The following is a 16,670-nucleotide window of genomic DNA, read 5'->3' on the forward strand; positions in this document are numbered from 1 at the left end:
AGTGAGCAGCTCTGCTTAAGTGGGGAGAGTTACTGTGAGTTTTGGCTGTCTCTGAGTCTCTGGCACAACTTGGCAGTCTCCTGTGTTCAGCACTCCGCTGCCAGGGCCAGCCTCAAAGTGTTGGGGAGCTTGTGCTCGGTTAGAGGCTTCTCCATCCTCTGGGAATCGCATTGGACTGCGGTGTGCAGACACTAAAGTCAATATTTAGTGCAGCATTTTGAATGAAAGGATGAGGAGAAAAACAAAGTTGAACCTGGAACCCTGAGGTTCAGGTCCTTATTACCAATTTATAAACTACTTTCATCCAGAGCAAGTCAGAAAAGCTGATTATATTTACCTCTGGGGAAGAGTTTTAGAGTGGTAGACATTTCCCGAGACAGCTTTTTCTCTTTTGTCCAGTTCCAATATGGGCAGGTCATTGGGAAGGTTACATTTAGCGTGTAAATGTGAAGTAGGAGAAAAAGGATTGATGGTTCTCAAAATTTGTGGAAATCTATAAAAAGAAAAAGTCTGTAAACTGTGTTGTGTGTGAATCCTCTGATGCTTCTAAATAACATCTAGTGTAACCAGTTGCACTCAGTACTAACTTCTTACAGAGACCAACTCAATTCATCTGAAAATGGAAACCAAGCCATGGCTATCCAAATAACCAGATTTTACAGGAACAGAAAGTATTAGTATTAGTCAGTGAAGTAGCTGAGAGGCCAACAGTAACTCTAGAGGAGCAGGAAAGATCCGCAACTCAGGTGTCAGAACCTCTTGACATTTGTCATCCACTCAACAAATCTGACCGCTATGGACGACACAGAAAGAATTACTTTCAAAAGAGAGTTGTGTTGTACAATGTTCTATACTTTTTTAAAGGAAATGTATGATATTATTATTATTATTATTATTATTATTATACCCCTAGCATAAGGACTTTCTACTTTATATTTTTTTGGTACGGGCTCTCCTTGATGGCCTTACTGTGTGTACTTTTTTTTTTTTGCTCATTCAATTTAACGCTTCTTATTTGGAATCTTTGTAGTTCAAGCCCATTGTGTAGAAACACATTTGGGGGTGGAGGATTTCCTGTCAGACCGTGGGGTCCCAGAAACCACACATAAAAATACTTGTAAAAAGCTTGCGGGCCCTGTGTGACCCCACCAGTGTGACCCCATCTCTTACGACTGTGGGAGAGTTAAAGACGGATTTTCCTGCACAATTGTTTTGTGGTTCACCCCAAAGAATCCCAACAAAATGCATTGAAGTTTGTGTAAGGCAATAAATATTTGTAGGACACTTGAAGATTTCAGTTTTCTCTTTTGGGTCTATTTAGTGTGACTTCTTCAGTGTGCCTGATATTTTGATTTGTAAAGCACAATTACAAGCTAAGCTAATGTATTTTCATACTTCCATCTGAAACTGATAATTATATAAAAAGGCAAGGAGTTATAATTAGTTGTGTTAGGACAGAATGCATGAGAAATACTTACATCTGCTCAATAAATATTCAGAATAGCAGTTAATATGAGGCATCCTTTATATCTATCACTTGTCAGACTTTGCAAAGAAGCAGCTACTCTTCGACTCATCCTGTGAAAATCCACTGGGGAAAACAGTGTGGGCCGTATCTTTCCTCACTCCTACACTGGATGACTATTAAGACTTAAACCATATGCTACAGGAAGTCCACATGGTCTTGCTCAGAAGTTCCAGGCTAGCTTCCAGTTTAGAGTACAATTTTATAAATATTGTCTTGTTGACATCCTGTATCTGCGTCAACCAGAGCCTGATGATCCAGAACCTCCATGTGCAACAGAAAGTGTAAATGGACCTGGACATAGCCTTTGAAATATAGAAGTGAAAATTAAAACACTGATTTACAAAAGTGTGCATTTGCGTTTATTGATACTCCGAAGCAGCTAATTGAAACCCAGTGAAATTGGTTAGCTTTAGAAACTAACTTACTGTTGAAAGAAAACCTAAAAAGTCTTTTTTTTAGTTTTCCACCAGCATTTTTTTTAGATTTTCTGTGAAAAATGTAAAATATTTATTCTTTGTTTTCCATTTCAAAGTAATTTGTTTTTGGTACATCACATAAAATCTTAAGAACACGCATTGAATTTTGTGGTTTTACTTTATGAAATATTCTTAAAATGTGTTAAACTCAATATTTCTTTGTCTATTCTCAAGAGAATAGACAAAGAAATATACAATATACAATAGACAAGTGTCAAACAAAATAGACAATTCTTAGGAGATTTTCTGCAGGGCAGGGATTAGGAGTTTTACTGAGTCTATTTTTATGTCCGTTTGGCTTGGATGGGACTATTTGATCGCATTGTTGGCCATTTTCATGATTGAATTTGGCAAAAATGCTGATATTGCTTTGAGTAAAGATTCTTACAAATGAGGATTACTGAAGATTTCAACTACATGGATAATAACATTTGGCTCTACATAAATACTTGTGCTGACAGATATGGTTGCTCTTGATCCATCAAAATTCAGACTTCTCATTAACTCTGACATTCCTGTTCTGCCAGAGCATGCTTGTGATGCCTTTATTTAAATGCCTGGTATTGTTGTTCACTTACATCATACTCCGTTTGGAGCCAAAGAACTGCCTGCTGCAGGCTGCTTTTCTCCACTTCAAAGATTGTTTATCGCTGGAATTCACAAGCTCCTCTTAATTCGCCATCCTTTCAGCCAAATGAACGTAGTCATAACAGATCAATACAGAGAGAAAAGGAGGCAGAGGTCAAGAGTGAGGATGCGTGAGAATGTCAAGAAGAAAGAGCAGGAAAAAGTGCTTGGGTTTCTGTGACAAGGGAATGGTCTTTCTGCATATTTTGCCCTCCACTGCTTGGCATTTATCATCACTAATTGGCTTCCCTAAACAGAGATCGTGTTTTCTTCTCAACGATTTTCCATCACACCTCCTGAATTATGCTGCATAGCAGTTAATATTTGACAGAAGAGCATGACATCTTTTCAACAATACAATAACTAGACATTCGCATGCAGGACAGGGGGTCATAACATACACAAGGAAGACCTCTTCTCATCCTCTAGAGGTAAAGGTGAACTCTGTTTAACAGTGAATCTCAGGGGCCCCTAAGTAGGACATGGCTGTGTGTGAAAATGAAGAGATGAATGCCTTTCAGAAAGAAGAGGCATGGGAAACATGCTCACGCCAACACACACTCACAGACACAAATAGACGACCTACTTGTTTACTTCCCTTCCATCCATAACAAGCAGGCATTTAATGTGCAAAAAAAGAAAAAAAGAAAGAGATTTACAGCAAGAAATGCAATTTGACGTTTCGGTGCCTCCTCAATCATGAGTGGGCTTTACTGAGAACAAAAGTGAAAGCTGTTCGGGTTTCAGAAGAGCAAGTCTTAGCAACATTTAATCAGTTCGTAATGACTTGTGCCTGTAGAGGAGCTTCCTAAAGTTGGAAAAAGGAACGCTGATGACGTTTTAGTGTTATCGGATCGAGCTTGTCTGAAGATTCAGCGTTTTCTCCTCAATTAGATCCTTCTTGTTTAAACACAAAGACAGCTGTGAATGAAAAGTCAATTTTCCTCCGAGCAGCAGACACAGTTCCAACATCAGGACTACACATAGTCCTCATTTAGACCTGGATATGTCCAGCAAGTTTCATCCTTTTACCTAACTTTACGAAAAAATACAAACACCTGAAAACATGAAATACTCACTGTGCAACCTTTTTTTTTTTTTGGAGCCTGTCTAATAATTAGTGTGAATAAAATTTCTGTTAAAATAATAATAATTAAAAAAAAATCCTACCCTCTAAATGAGATGACATTAGCTTAGAATGAGCATGAAGATTGTCTAAAAGGGCAGCTTAAAAAAGTGACATTTTATGCTCCCTTCAGTCCATTACCAGCTTTCTTTACTGATGTTGAAGTTGCATCAGAAACTCGTTTGAACATGCATGAGGCCTGAGGATGTGGCTATATTCACCTCTGACATTATTTTCACTTCTGCTTGTTGTTTATCAACATATAGGCAAGGGGGATTTCCCGTCAGTAAGCATTTGTCTGCTAGAGAACAGCTGTTGAGTTGAATATTAAAAATAGATAAATAACAAGCTTCAGACAGACTTCTCATACAGTGCGAGCAGTGATGGGGACTACTGAGACCGTTCTGTTGCGCAGCGCTTGCAGAGCAGTCAGATCTTCCTCATTATTTTTACCCCCTCAGCTCTCTCTGAATTTGTCCCCGCCGTTTTTTGTCATCTTCATCAGCATACATAGAGAGAGAGAGAAATAGAGAGAGAAAGAGGTGGCAGAGCTCATCCTCCAGGAGCTGCAGGCAGCTTGGCTCTGTCACTGCCGCTCCTACGCTTCTGTACAGCTGCAGATAGAAAAGCAGGGGCATCTGCATCTGCTCCGAAGCCCGACCAAATCATTTATATGGCGAAGTCACAGCAAACCACCATATTCGAATTGTTTATGGTGTAATGTGACTTGCATAAATTTGGAAGTAAATCCAGAAGGCCAGTTGAGGGTCAGTGAATTTGACAGAAAAAGGCATATGGACAGAGTGTACCTCCACACACTGTAATTTCCAGTCTCAGCTGTCTGTGTGGGAAAGTACTGAGGCTTATTGGGAGTTAATTTTATCGTACTGAGCTATTATTGCCTTGATGGCCTCATACTGTAGACCCTGGTGAGAACACACAGTGTGACACAAACAACTGTCACTCAGCTTTCTTTGTGCGTCCGCTGCGTTTGTGTGTGCATAAGTGAATTGCGAAGCAGCTGCTGTTTGGAGTAAATATTGTTTCATAAGCAGAGCAATTATAACTGTCGTCACCCCTCTTGGCGGGAATTTCTCTCCGGTAAAATAAACAAGATTTTTTTTTTTTTAACAATCAACAGCAGAGCTTGCTTTAATGAGGTTCTTAAGAAGAGCTGTAACAGTTTGTTGAATATTCAGGCAGCAATTCACATTCTCTTTTTCATTTACATTCCTGCCAAGTGTGTGTTTTTTTTTATTATTATTTGAAAGGCAAAAGAAGATCCTAGAAACAATTCTGCCACCTTTGCAGATTAATTCACGTGTTGGATCTGTTTAAAAGATTGCAGAAGAATCTACTGAGCTAATTTTATATATATATATATATATATATATATATATATATATATATATATATATAATATATATATATACCACAATTTGCCTTTAAAAAAAACAAAACCTTGGTAGATTTTTTGTAAACAATCGCAAAAATTGTGCACTCTATGAAATATTTAGTAAAACTGAGAAATTATTAGGGCAGCACTTTTTCAGGCAGCATTTTTTTTAAAATCACCTGGATATGTATGTTGCAATACAGTGTAACTCTTGCAAATTCTGAAATATAAACTACTTGTTATCCCTCTCCAGTACGTAGATACTGTATCCCTGTCAAGGTTCCATCTGTGGTTTTACTCTGCTGACAACTTGCACAAGAAAGAGGAGTTTCCTCTTTTGGGTAATGGCAGCCAGAGAGGGAAACAACTTCATCTCCTCACACTGTCTCCATTGTCAGCCCTTTACATTAGATAAGGTAAAAAGCAAGCGGTGAACAACCTGTACGTCTATGTGTGTGTGTTTGCAGTGTGTTGGGTCTGTTGTTGCTGTCGAATAAGTATTTTATCTTGGACGTTCTTACGTAAGATGTAGACAGCTGGTTCCACTTTCAGAGCAAAGGAGGGAGGCGCCAGATATCCTGTGAAATCGCGCCCACCGCCTTTGGTGATGGCAGAGTTTCATCATGTCGTTTTAGGTTTTGTGGTTGTTGAATTCATTATCTGAAGGTGTTTTGTGAGTTAAGCAGAGAGACAGCACAGAAATCCCTCTGGCTTGTTTTATCTCACTGTAAGCAGAACTTTGCTGTGCCATTTAAAACCAGTCTGTTTTCCACTTGAATTATTAAAGATGCATGTTCACATAGACAGTTCTCATGTTTACCTTCATACCCCCTGAGGACCTGTAGTCTTTATTCACCTGGATGATCATCTAAGGGGTATTAGAGGACTGCCCAAGGTCTGACATATACGCCAGTGTGTTTTAGCAAGAATAAATCTGCCTGCAGTAAACACTTTTTGTCATTTTTGTTTGTCAGGGTTTTCTATAGTATCAAAAGTTAGACTTTGATTTGTCAATAGATTTGAATGATTTGCCGTCGAAGTAAATGTTTAATGTCGGAATGTTTAATTTAATTTGATTTATTTAAACCTAAAATAAGTTGTTTTAAATATTGTTAATCTCAGATAAGTGCCAGGAAATGATTTTAAAGTAACTAGATTAAAAAATGTAGTTATAATCACTTTTAATATTGAAAAAAACATTACGTTTTCAAAACATTTGTACTCCAGAACTGAGTAAAAGTAAAGTAGAACTGCTAAAACTTTGCAAGATTACATTTTGGCTTAAACACTTTTCAATGAGTTTTTCATTATCCCACCAAAAAAAGATTGTGTCCACACTAAATGTAATGCTGCTTTGCCTTTGTGTTGCACAGCGAAGAAAAGTCTGTTCAGTATCTTGCTTGCGTTGTCGTCTTTGAACAATCATTTTATTCGTCTTTCTCAGTTTTTTCAACTTTTAAGATTCACAACATCCAACTTCCCACTAAGAGGTGTTTGTTTGTCCTTTTTTGCATTTATTAATGGAGAATCCAGTTATTTTATGGTGAATTTGTCATAAATAATCCCCATGATTCCCTGATTAATGATAAATGCCATAGTGGATGTTTTCAAATGCAAAGCGTTGTAAGGTTGAAGAGCAAAACACAATGCGGAAAAGGCAGATAAAATCAGTAGCTATAGATCGAGTTCAGCTTTGAGAAAAGCTTCTAAAGCTGTCAGCCGTTGAGTGAGTTACCATCTGTATTTCCATGCATTTAAACCAGGACAAGTGGATTCCACCTTTTAATGTCTTTGAGTGAAGCTTCGGATCTTATTCTTGGAGTCTGGCAATATTCCACACTCTGGGTCATGGGGTGATTATCTCTTCCTGTCAGGAATGCTGAGAATTTCCTGCGTTTTCTCCCTCTTCCGGCCTTGTTAGTGACTGCGCCTGAACATGTGACAGAAAGCCCGGGCCCTGCACACTAGTGCGCTTTCTGTTGTTGTTACCTTATCTTCAGCAGTAGCATTGATACACACTCCGGCTCTTAAAGCACTTTACGCAGCTTTTACATCAAGAGAGGAGGCATTGAGGGTGATGACGTTCACTCAGCGGGCAAATAATACGCACCTGCTCTAAAGAACTCTACATCTGCGGATATAAAAAGCCTTTTCATGCAATGGCCTTTCAGTGTTACTAGCCATACCTGTTGTCAACAGAACTATGAACTACACAGTTATTCCTAGATGTATGACTCTTTTTTTAGTTATTTTCTTTGAACTGGTTTCAAAGTCGTTTTTGTTGTTCGTCTGTTCAATGCCTCTGCACTTTATGGCAAATGGAAACCTTTTAACTCTTTTCAGTTATTTTCAAACCTCATGAAAGCAGACCTAGCTTCAGACACATTTTTGGCCATTAAAAGAAAAATTTCTGTCGTAAATCAGTCTTTGTAGTATGCGGTTTGTTGACCGTCCATATGATTTTCTCGATGCATGCATCTGTGTGCCTTGACTCAGTTGCCAGAAGCAGTCAACTCTCAGCTATGTTGTTTGTGTCCCTAGGAGAAAGGAGAGCTGTGTTTGCGTAGGATGGTGGTTTGGGAGGGGGGTGGAGTAAGAATCAGACCCAAGTATAGGCTACTTCACCACAGTTATTCTCCCCTCCCATCTTGCACCCTTCGGTCCCCCTCTCTGCCTCCCTCGTTGCTCTTTTCCCCTTTTTTCACCCCCACCTGTTTTGTTCAGGCGGTTGGTCTGGGCAACAGAACTGGGAGAGAAAGTTGTCCCAAAATAGAGAATCAAACAATGACACCAAAACACTGAGAGCATAGTTTTAGAATCAGGGCTGATCCTTAGTTTAATCTAGTATTTTGCTTTTGTTTGCAAAGTTAGCATTGGTGTTTTGCCAAACTTACAAAACTGGACATCACAGATCATCCACAGAAGCTCTAATACATCTGGTCCTGAGTACTTGAAATGTAACCTCCCTGATTGACCAGATTTTTTAATTTACGTTAAACCGTATGTTCTTGACTGTAAACATAAGCAGTGTCTGGACTTGCCCATGTCTATATTCCTATGACTTTATTTCATGCCTCATCCACTTAAAGCTCTGTTCTCTATACAAAAGTCATTTTAACTTCATTTGATCATTGCTAGCCTACCAAAGTGCCACTTGATTGGGACTGTAATGAGGATTGAAGAAGAGCCGGAATGAGTTTGGACTACAAAGACAGAGAGAACAAAGAAAATGAACTGCAGACAGCCTGTCAGATCCAGTAGGAGTAGCCTTAGGACAGTTTTAGGCATCGTTCTGCAGCCACAGCATGCACAGCTAACTGTGCTGCGTGTGACACACAGATCCATTAATAAGACAGCAGCAAACATGGATGCTGCGTGATGGCAGCTTTAAGGCACAGCAATGACTCCTGCTTTACTCAGTCAGTCCTCACTCCACAGTCCTACCGCAGGATTTTTATTTCTAAAAATGACTTTTACAGCCGCTGTCTTGCATAAGTTGTCCTTCAGAGACACAATACTAGAAAGGAATTATTGCCAAATGATGGGCAGATGCTTTCTGTTATAACACATAAGGACAGTGATCATTGGAGAATTTTTTTAAAGTACATATTTACAAACTAAATTGAAATAGGTGTGCATTTCCATTTATAAACTAAAACTGTGGATTTGTTTTGTTTAAGACATGCTGTAAAAAAAAAAAAGTAAGTCAGTGCCTTAAAGTAATGTTATTTGAAAAATATTTGCTATGTTGTTAGTTTTGCAAATCCATTTGATTTGGTATGGCCATCTGTATTTACTCAGTTGTATTGAATATGAAAGGAGTCGGTTACATAATAGTTGCTTTTCTTCTCTCGGCTCCCTTTTTACTCATTTAGTTTTTTGCTTCAATTCAAATTTTTGGGCTACATACCAGTGGAAGTGCACTAAAATCAAATGAGTGGTACAAACTGAAATATATCTCTTATCAATTTCCCAAACAGATGACATTTGCATTAGACCTGCCCAGATACACATTTATTCTTCTAGCAAATTTGAACAGGTTCACAGATCTTTCCAGTCTGTTTCTGCTCAGGCCTTGGAGACAGAGGTGGAGGAGATGAAGTAAATTAAAATATGAACAGTATTTCCGATGAGGCTTGCTTGTCTTGTTTCATCAACTATAAGTAAAAATTAAATAATATTAAAATTGATTGAATATGACTTTATTAATACATAATATTATTAGATCTCTCTGATTTTTTTCCCCAAGCTTAATGACTGAACTCCCAGAAGGCTCTGTGATAACAGCTATTTCTGTCTGTGTGATTCTTGTTGCATGTACTGAAGCCACACCGAGTGACATGGTCTATTGTTATGATAATACAGTCATGAACGTGAAACAGCCTCCGTGTCTAGTTTCAGTGAGTAACCATGTGACAGTGTTGGAGACTTTGAAGATTCGTGATTTGATTATTGCGTCTCCATTGTTGCTTTCACCAAACTGCGTGTATTTTACTTAAACGTTAAAGGCTTTGGTCTCCCAAAATGATATGAAATAATCCTAAAATTTTCAGAAAAGAAGAATTTACAAGCTTATGGATAGTAAGAGCAGCTGCTTTAATGTTGTGTGATCAGATTTATTAAAACAACGTCCATGCTTTGCGTAAATTATTGAGCAAATAAAGCTCACAAATGGCTGCAGGGTGTTCTGTTTGCGTCATATAGAAATATCACTGACCATCTGCTTGTTTTACACTGCAGTTAGCCCAAGTGTTTACCCTTGTTTATGGCCTTTTTTTGTCACACTTTAATGTTTTCCATAATAAATTTTTAATGTCACACAAAAAACAAAGAGATATAAAACATTTTTAAATTAGATTTTATTAATAAGGCTCCACATAAGTTCCAACTTTGAATTAAATCATGAATTCACTGAATTATCAGAGTTCATGGTTCAAAAGTTGGAAAGAGACTAAGCAGAAATGGACAATTCCAAGGTGAAAAATCATTTCTGACCAAAAATAATTCAAATTCCTTTTCACATTCATCAAATGAAGCTAGGCGATAATCCCCAGGTCCTTTGGTCATTTATTCTGTTGACTGACACAAGTAAAATTTTGTGGAAAGTGTTCAGTATGTGTTGCAGAAAACGAACATCCTTCTTACAGACAAACATGATAAGAAAATATGTATCCCTCATTGTTTCTAGACTAAACTGATCAAACTATGTTCTGACTGTTTGTCTGGTGTTCTTACATAGTACATACTTCATTCTTTCTCAGTTGTCCCAGATGAACTATATGTAGTGTCTGATTAACAGTGCTGTTTCTCTCTGCGGTTGTCTCTTCCAGTCTCCCAGTCCAATAGCAGCCTAAAGAAGCACCGAAGTAGGAGCATTTTTAGCCCTTTCTTTTGCTGCTTCCGCAACTACAATGACTACCATGTGGAGCCACCACCCGCCAACAACAAGACACTTTCTCTGCCCCCTCCTCCAGAGGAAAATGGCAGTCCTCCTAAGGTAAAGCTCATGTTTTGCTTTTATTGTTGGCCAGGGTCCAAATTACATACCATTAACATTCAGAAGACTGACCAAACAGACCTTCAGAGAGTTAGTTAATGTTTTATGAAAGGAGTCCAAGTTTAACTGTAGAGCCAAATAACTTTTGTTTGGTTCCGTTACAAAAAGTTTGTTGGAGTTTGCCTTCTCTTGCTGGGGTCTCGGGCAGAGGCGCTCTGCTGCCTCTCAGAGCTCTCTCTCCGCAAATTTTTCCAGCTGCTTCAAACCCGTTGAACCCAGAGGTTGTTTACCATCTGCTGCTTAAAAAATACGGGCTAGTTTCCCATCATGCATTCTTCAATATCTGCCTGAACACCTAATCGCACACAAAATAACACACGCGGCGCACTTTAGCACACACAGAAGCCCCTAAAAACGCACACACTTGCTCACTTGTGGTTGGGCATCAAGGAGCAGCACGTCCTGCCATGGCAACACACATGTGCACGCAGACATGCAATCACACCAGAGGCTCTCTAATCCCCATAAAGTTGGCCTTGTGCATGTCCGGTATGATGGATTGCTTGGCACCACTGCCTCCCCCTCTTCTCTTGTACACTCTGACCAGTGTAGTGACAAAGTGTGAAGAGAAACTCTCTGGCTGTGGAAAAAGGCGCCAAACACTGAAGATCCTCCTCAAACAGTCTTCTGCTGCCAAACGCAGGTACATGGGGCTAAAAATGGAATCAGAATCATCACACGTTCATCCTTGTTTGTCTGTAAATATCTCACACTGAGGGAGGAAATCTGTTGTCCTTTACAGGTCACTATTTGTGTTGTCAAAGCTAACCTGCTCCAGATCAATGTGTAAAAAATCTGTTCCCAGCGATTTAGCGTGATCTTAGAGATCTTTCCCCAAAAACATTGTTTTAGAGAGACTGATTTTCAAACTGGGTCGGCTCCCACAGTTCCCTCCCAGTAGTCTAGTGTTGCTGGATTTCTAACCAGACGAATTTTGTTACTATGGCAGCTCTGTTTGGTTTTTTTTTCTGTAAGTTGTTTTCACTTTCCCGTAATGTTTGTGCACCTCCTCTGTCTTTCCCAACTTTTCCATTTGCTGCTTAATGTATTGCTGTACTCTTCGACTGTCGGCTGTTTTTCATTTCCTTCCATATTCTTCTTTTTTATGTTTTTTCCACGCCGTCTCGCTCAGTGTCTGTTTTTTTTTTTCTTTCTCCACTTATATTCTCCAGTATGACGAGGTCCGGGTCATCCCAATACTCAGTGTACATATGATTGTATTTCATTTTTTCTCCATTACGCTTCATCACACTAACCTTCTCCCTATGCTTGAGGTGCTTCGTCATTCGGGTTTCATGCAGCTGCTGACATAAAGGTGATTATTCATTCCCGCTCGATGAAATATTCTCAATTTTCCGCAGTTCATGAGGTTATGTGCCTCCCAATTCTTTTTGTGCTTTTAACTATCCAATCATTAAAATGTAAAAATAATTTTTCAGATTCACCAATTATCCCTTCAGGCAACACTACATAATGCAGACTCTACTTCCTCAGAAGTGTTAGTTTTCGGAATCTACCATGAACTTTCCTGGAACTTTCACAGAAGAGTTTATTTGTTTTCCAGAACTTAGAGCTTACTTTGCAAAACATGTCTGGAAACTTTGTGTAACTTACAAGGTGTTTTCCTAGAACTTTCATGTCTCTTATTGTTTACTTTACTCAAACTTAGATATTACTTTCAGGAATTTATCTTAACTTCTAGTTAACTTTTATGGAACTTACTGGTTGCTTTACTGAAACGTACAAGTGTTTCCCATGAACTAAGAAGTCTCTTCGCGGAACTTTCTCAGGGGTTTCACCAGAATGTAGAGGTAACTTCAAAATATGTCTTACTTGGTACTTACCAGAACATTTCTTGGAACTGTCTGGTTACTTTACTGGAGCTTGAAATGCATTTTCCTGGATCTAATTGATAGGTTTAAATTTTTTTTAATTTTAATTAATGAAGTTTCCTCTGGAACATTTTTTGGTACTTAAAATGTACCAAAACATTTTGGTACATTTCCTGAAACATAACAGGTTTTCTGCAACCGACAGGAACAATGTAGAACTTCAAGACAAAAAAACTCAAATTTTCAGTCAGTAAATGGTAGGTTCTGCGAATGTAGTGGCTAAGTTCTTTAAACTTTCATAAAAGTACATTCTAGGTTCAGGAAAGTGAGTAACCCTTTCCTGGAAGAGTGACTAGTAAATAGTTCAGGATAGTACGAGATACATTCCAGAAAGTAACCTTTGAGTACTGAACAAGTATCCATAGCACATTTTGGAAGTTCTATGAAACTTCCAATAAGTTCCAAAGTCTTTTAGATTTAGGCAAAGTAACTGCTAAAATCCAAAAAAGTGCTGTTTATGTGTGGTGTTACCTTACATGCCACTGTCAACTTTTCGATTCCTCTGTGTTTTTAAGAGAGAGAGTCCACAACTAGATGCCTCCACCTTGTTTAGTTTGGGTATTGGAAGTCGGTGCTGATGCTGCATTTCATTTAGCTATTTTGGAATGTGTTAGATTCCTGTGGTTTGCTGTAATTTCGAATATTCACACTCACAGCATCCCAATGTCTGCAGCCAAGCTTTAAATTGCACCACGCAGCAGACGGTTCCCTTCAATAGCAGGAAATACATATGTTGTTGAGGGCTTCTCTTTGTATGGCCAGGAGAGTCAACTATTCTGAGCGGTGACTTATATAACTCAAGCCTGGGTAGACAGGGCAGGTCTGTGTCATAAGTCGCTAACCCTATCTGGTACTGCTTAAGTAAATGATAACTGGTGATTAAAATTCATTTTGCTGATTTATTTTTGCTTCCACAAAAAATGCAAAATAACTAGCCAGCAGTAATTTTAACCTATTCATTTATGTGACAAGCATTTCAGTGAGTGTCATACGGTGATTGTCAGATCTCACGGGATTAGATCTGAGACCGTGTCATATTCTGACATGTTTTAGCACTTATTCTGTGTTAAAATGAAAAAAATGTAAAGGTGGATATTTAAACTGCTGTTATTAAATAAATACTACATACTGCTGGTAAAATGATATGGCTTGTTTATCACAAATTTCCTGTATCGCTGACAACAGTTTATTTATAATATTAATGGTTTTAATTTCTGTATCGGTTCTATTGTTGCAGTATAAGTGTCAGCTTTAGATATTTTAAGTTTGAAGGTTAAAATTTTTGTCAAGTTTCCAATAAATGTAGTACAGATAGGTATGTTTACTGAGCGTACATATTTTTATATCTTTTTTTTTGCCTTTCTGCTCTTTTTAAAGTAAAATTATGAGGCTGGAGGCAAGATGATGTTAGCTAATAAATCAAATGTGTTAAATACTCAGGGACAAAGCCTGCAGCAGTGTCTGAAAGGCTGGATTACCTCCAAAAGTGACAGACAGGGGAATATTTCTTATTTTGCCATCATGCACAACATACTGACTGACAACTTATTGCTACTCAATGTTGATAAAGTCATAGAAACTAAGCAACATTTTCTTAATTGTGCATGTGCTTTAAAACTGGCAACCAGAACAAACCATATTTAAATGCTGTTTGAAAGCATTATGAGACATATTGTTGTTTCATTTGTACATTTACATGCTTATAAAAAATGATCTGCTTAGCTCTTATTTGTTATCAGGTGTTTCCATCCAGTCAGCATGTTATGATTTGGTCATCACTGTATCTTCTGACTTGATCTTGTGGTAACGATTATTGCATCTGCCTGGTGAAAATGTGAAGTCGGTCTTTCTTAACTTAAGCAGCTCAGCTGGCAAGAGTAAATGTAATAAATCACCGACATACTGGGTGTCATTCAGTGTCCTTGCTCAGAGGGAATTCTTCCTGCAATTCATCCTGTGATAAAACATGATAAACACAGTCTGCCGTGGAAAAGCACGCTTAAACACAGGGACATGCAGGAAATGCCTGGCACAATGAGTGGCAGCTCACTTGTGGGAACGTGTTTGTGGATTGAAAGAGTCCTTGATCTTCACCTCTGTACAGTCTTGTGTGTGTGTGCATGTGTGGGTGTGTGTAGTTTGTGTGAATAAGAGCACTGATGTGAGTGTGTGCCCCCTGTGGCTGAACCATCTGCCTTGTGCCTGTGTGTAACCCCAGGCTTTGGCAAAGGATACAATCATTTCTCCCTTCCCCTGACCCTGAACGCAGCACCAGGAGTCGTTCTTGAGCAGAGTGATATGATCCCCCCCACTCCGGTCGCTATGCTACCATGGGGCCACAAAGGTTTACATGAGAGAAGTGGGCACCCACAGACCCCACAGTCTGTAAAATCATTTCTGATCGATTTGTTGCCAAAACATGTAATCATGTATCAAGGTTGTTACTGTGTTTTTAATCTAAAGCTCCTACTAATAATCAAATAAGTAAAAATAAAGCTGTTCTTGTGTTTATTAAAAATATGTTCACGTTTTAGGGCTTTTATTTACTGAAAGAATCACAATCTTTTCCTATTTTAATTGTGAAAATGTTTGTGCTGTTATTACATCTCGTGGCAGTTTGTCCCACAAAATATAGTTTACATATCAATGTAACCTGTCTGTGTTTTCTCTGCAGCCTCCAGCCAAGTTCCTCCTGCCTGAGGTCAGTATAGCTGACTATGGCAAAAACTGTGTGGTGATCGACTTGGATGAAACCCTTGTACACAGCTCCTTTAAGGTACACCATCCATCCTTCCTTCCTTTACGCCAATACAATAGCTGGTTAAAGGATTCTTAAAGAAGAATACAAAATATTCTCATGTGTACAAAAAAATGCACTTTTACGAAGTCACTGACAGATTTATTTATTTATTTTGCATAAACAGACTTCTTAACTTACTTTTTGTTCATTTCTAATTGTAAATAAAATATCTTTCAGCTATTTTTGGGTCTCGCCATCCAAAGGTTTTCTATAACCTAACAGTTGCATTTATTTAGTACCTAAATAGGCTAACTTCTAATGCAAACTTCTGAATCAGGCACTTTTTTAAAATATTTTTTTCATCTGAAAATAAAATAAATAAAAAAAAATTATTTTTAAATATTTGAATCACTTGGTTTTCTTTCTTTCTTTTTTTTTTTTTAAATAAACCCTTCACATCGCACAGCCCTCTTATGCTGTGGTAGATTATATTTGAAGCCCAATATTATTTGATATTGTAGCAATTTATAGACGGTCCGTAAACGCTCATTTCAGTTTTGCTGTTAGGTTGTCTGTTGCTTCACACACTCACTGAAGGCACATCACAACACAACACCTGCTGCATAAAAGGCAAGCATATGTGATACAACAACTTTGTATGTTTTCTTTATACTTCTTGGCCTCTGTATATGAGTGACTGATAGTGTGCAGAGTAGAAAAGTGATTTTAGTGCATCATAAATCTGGTGCAATGTCCCTGTAGACCTTGAGTAGAGGATCAGGCTGTCGAATATGACATATAGATTAATATATATAAAGTGTTAAATATTTAGGCACACCTCTTCAGTGAGAACCTTCGTGTAATCCTTTTTGTTGCTTTTATCATTAGACAGGTGTGCAGATGTTTTTAGCTCTCAAGTGTAGGCTGTACATTAGAATAAATACATTTCATTTCATAGAATGATCCTGCTTTGTAGCATCCAGTTTGAAGCTCCTTTCGTTCTGCATTGAATCTGTTTTACACACCTGGCCAACCTGGTGACCTATTTCAGCATCGCTCTGCCTCAGTCTGGGCTGTTCTTATTAACCTGGTTATAATTTCCTTTAACAAAAAAAAACAAAAAAAAATCCCTGAAGTCAAAGACAGTAGATTTGAAGGCAACCAAATAGTCGTAGTTTCACTTAGAAGTGAAGAAGTTAACTCGTTTTTGTTCGTTCCAAAGTGTGGACTCCCGCACTTTCTGTGAAATGTAAAAAAAAATAAATAATATGCGTCCACACCCATGGTGATCATATGCCACAAACACATGTGCTCTCTCAGACACAAGG

The 16,670-nt window shown here is 38.3% G+C and overlaps 1 protein-coding gene across 1 annotated transcript in view; it reads left to right on the top strand.

The window, feature by feature from the left end:
* ctdspla (CTD (carboxy-terminal domain, RNA polymerase II, polypeptide A) small phosphatase-like a) overlaps positions 1-16,670 on the top strand; it is a 28,617-nt gene that overhangs the window by 5,617 nt on the left and 6,330 nt on the right. Inside the window, exons 2-3 of the mRNA XM_055037197.1 lie at positions 10,484-10,650; positions 15,277-15,378. Coding sequence (XP_054893172.1) covers positions 10,484-10,650; positions 15,277-15,378 — 269 coding nt within the window. The remainder of the gene's footprint in view (positions 1-10,483; positions 10,651-15,276; positions 15,379-16,670) is intronic.

Source organism: Poeciliopsis prolifica, unplaced genomic scaffold, assembly GCF_027474105.1.
Source record: "Poeciliopsis prolifica strain line A6 unplaced genomic scaffold, Auburn_PproV2 SCAFFOLD012, whole genome shotgun sequence".
NCBI lineage: Eukaryota > Metazoa > Chordata > Actinopteri > Cyprinodontiformes > Poeciliidae > Poeciliopsis > Poeciliopsis prolifica.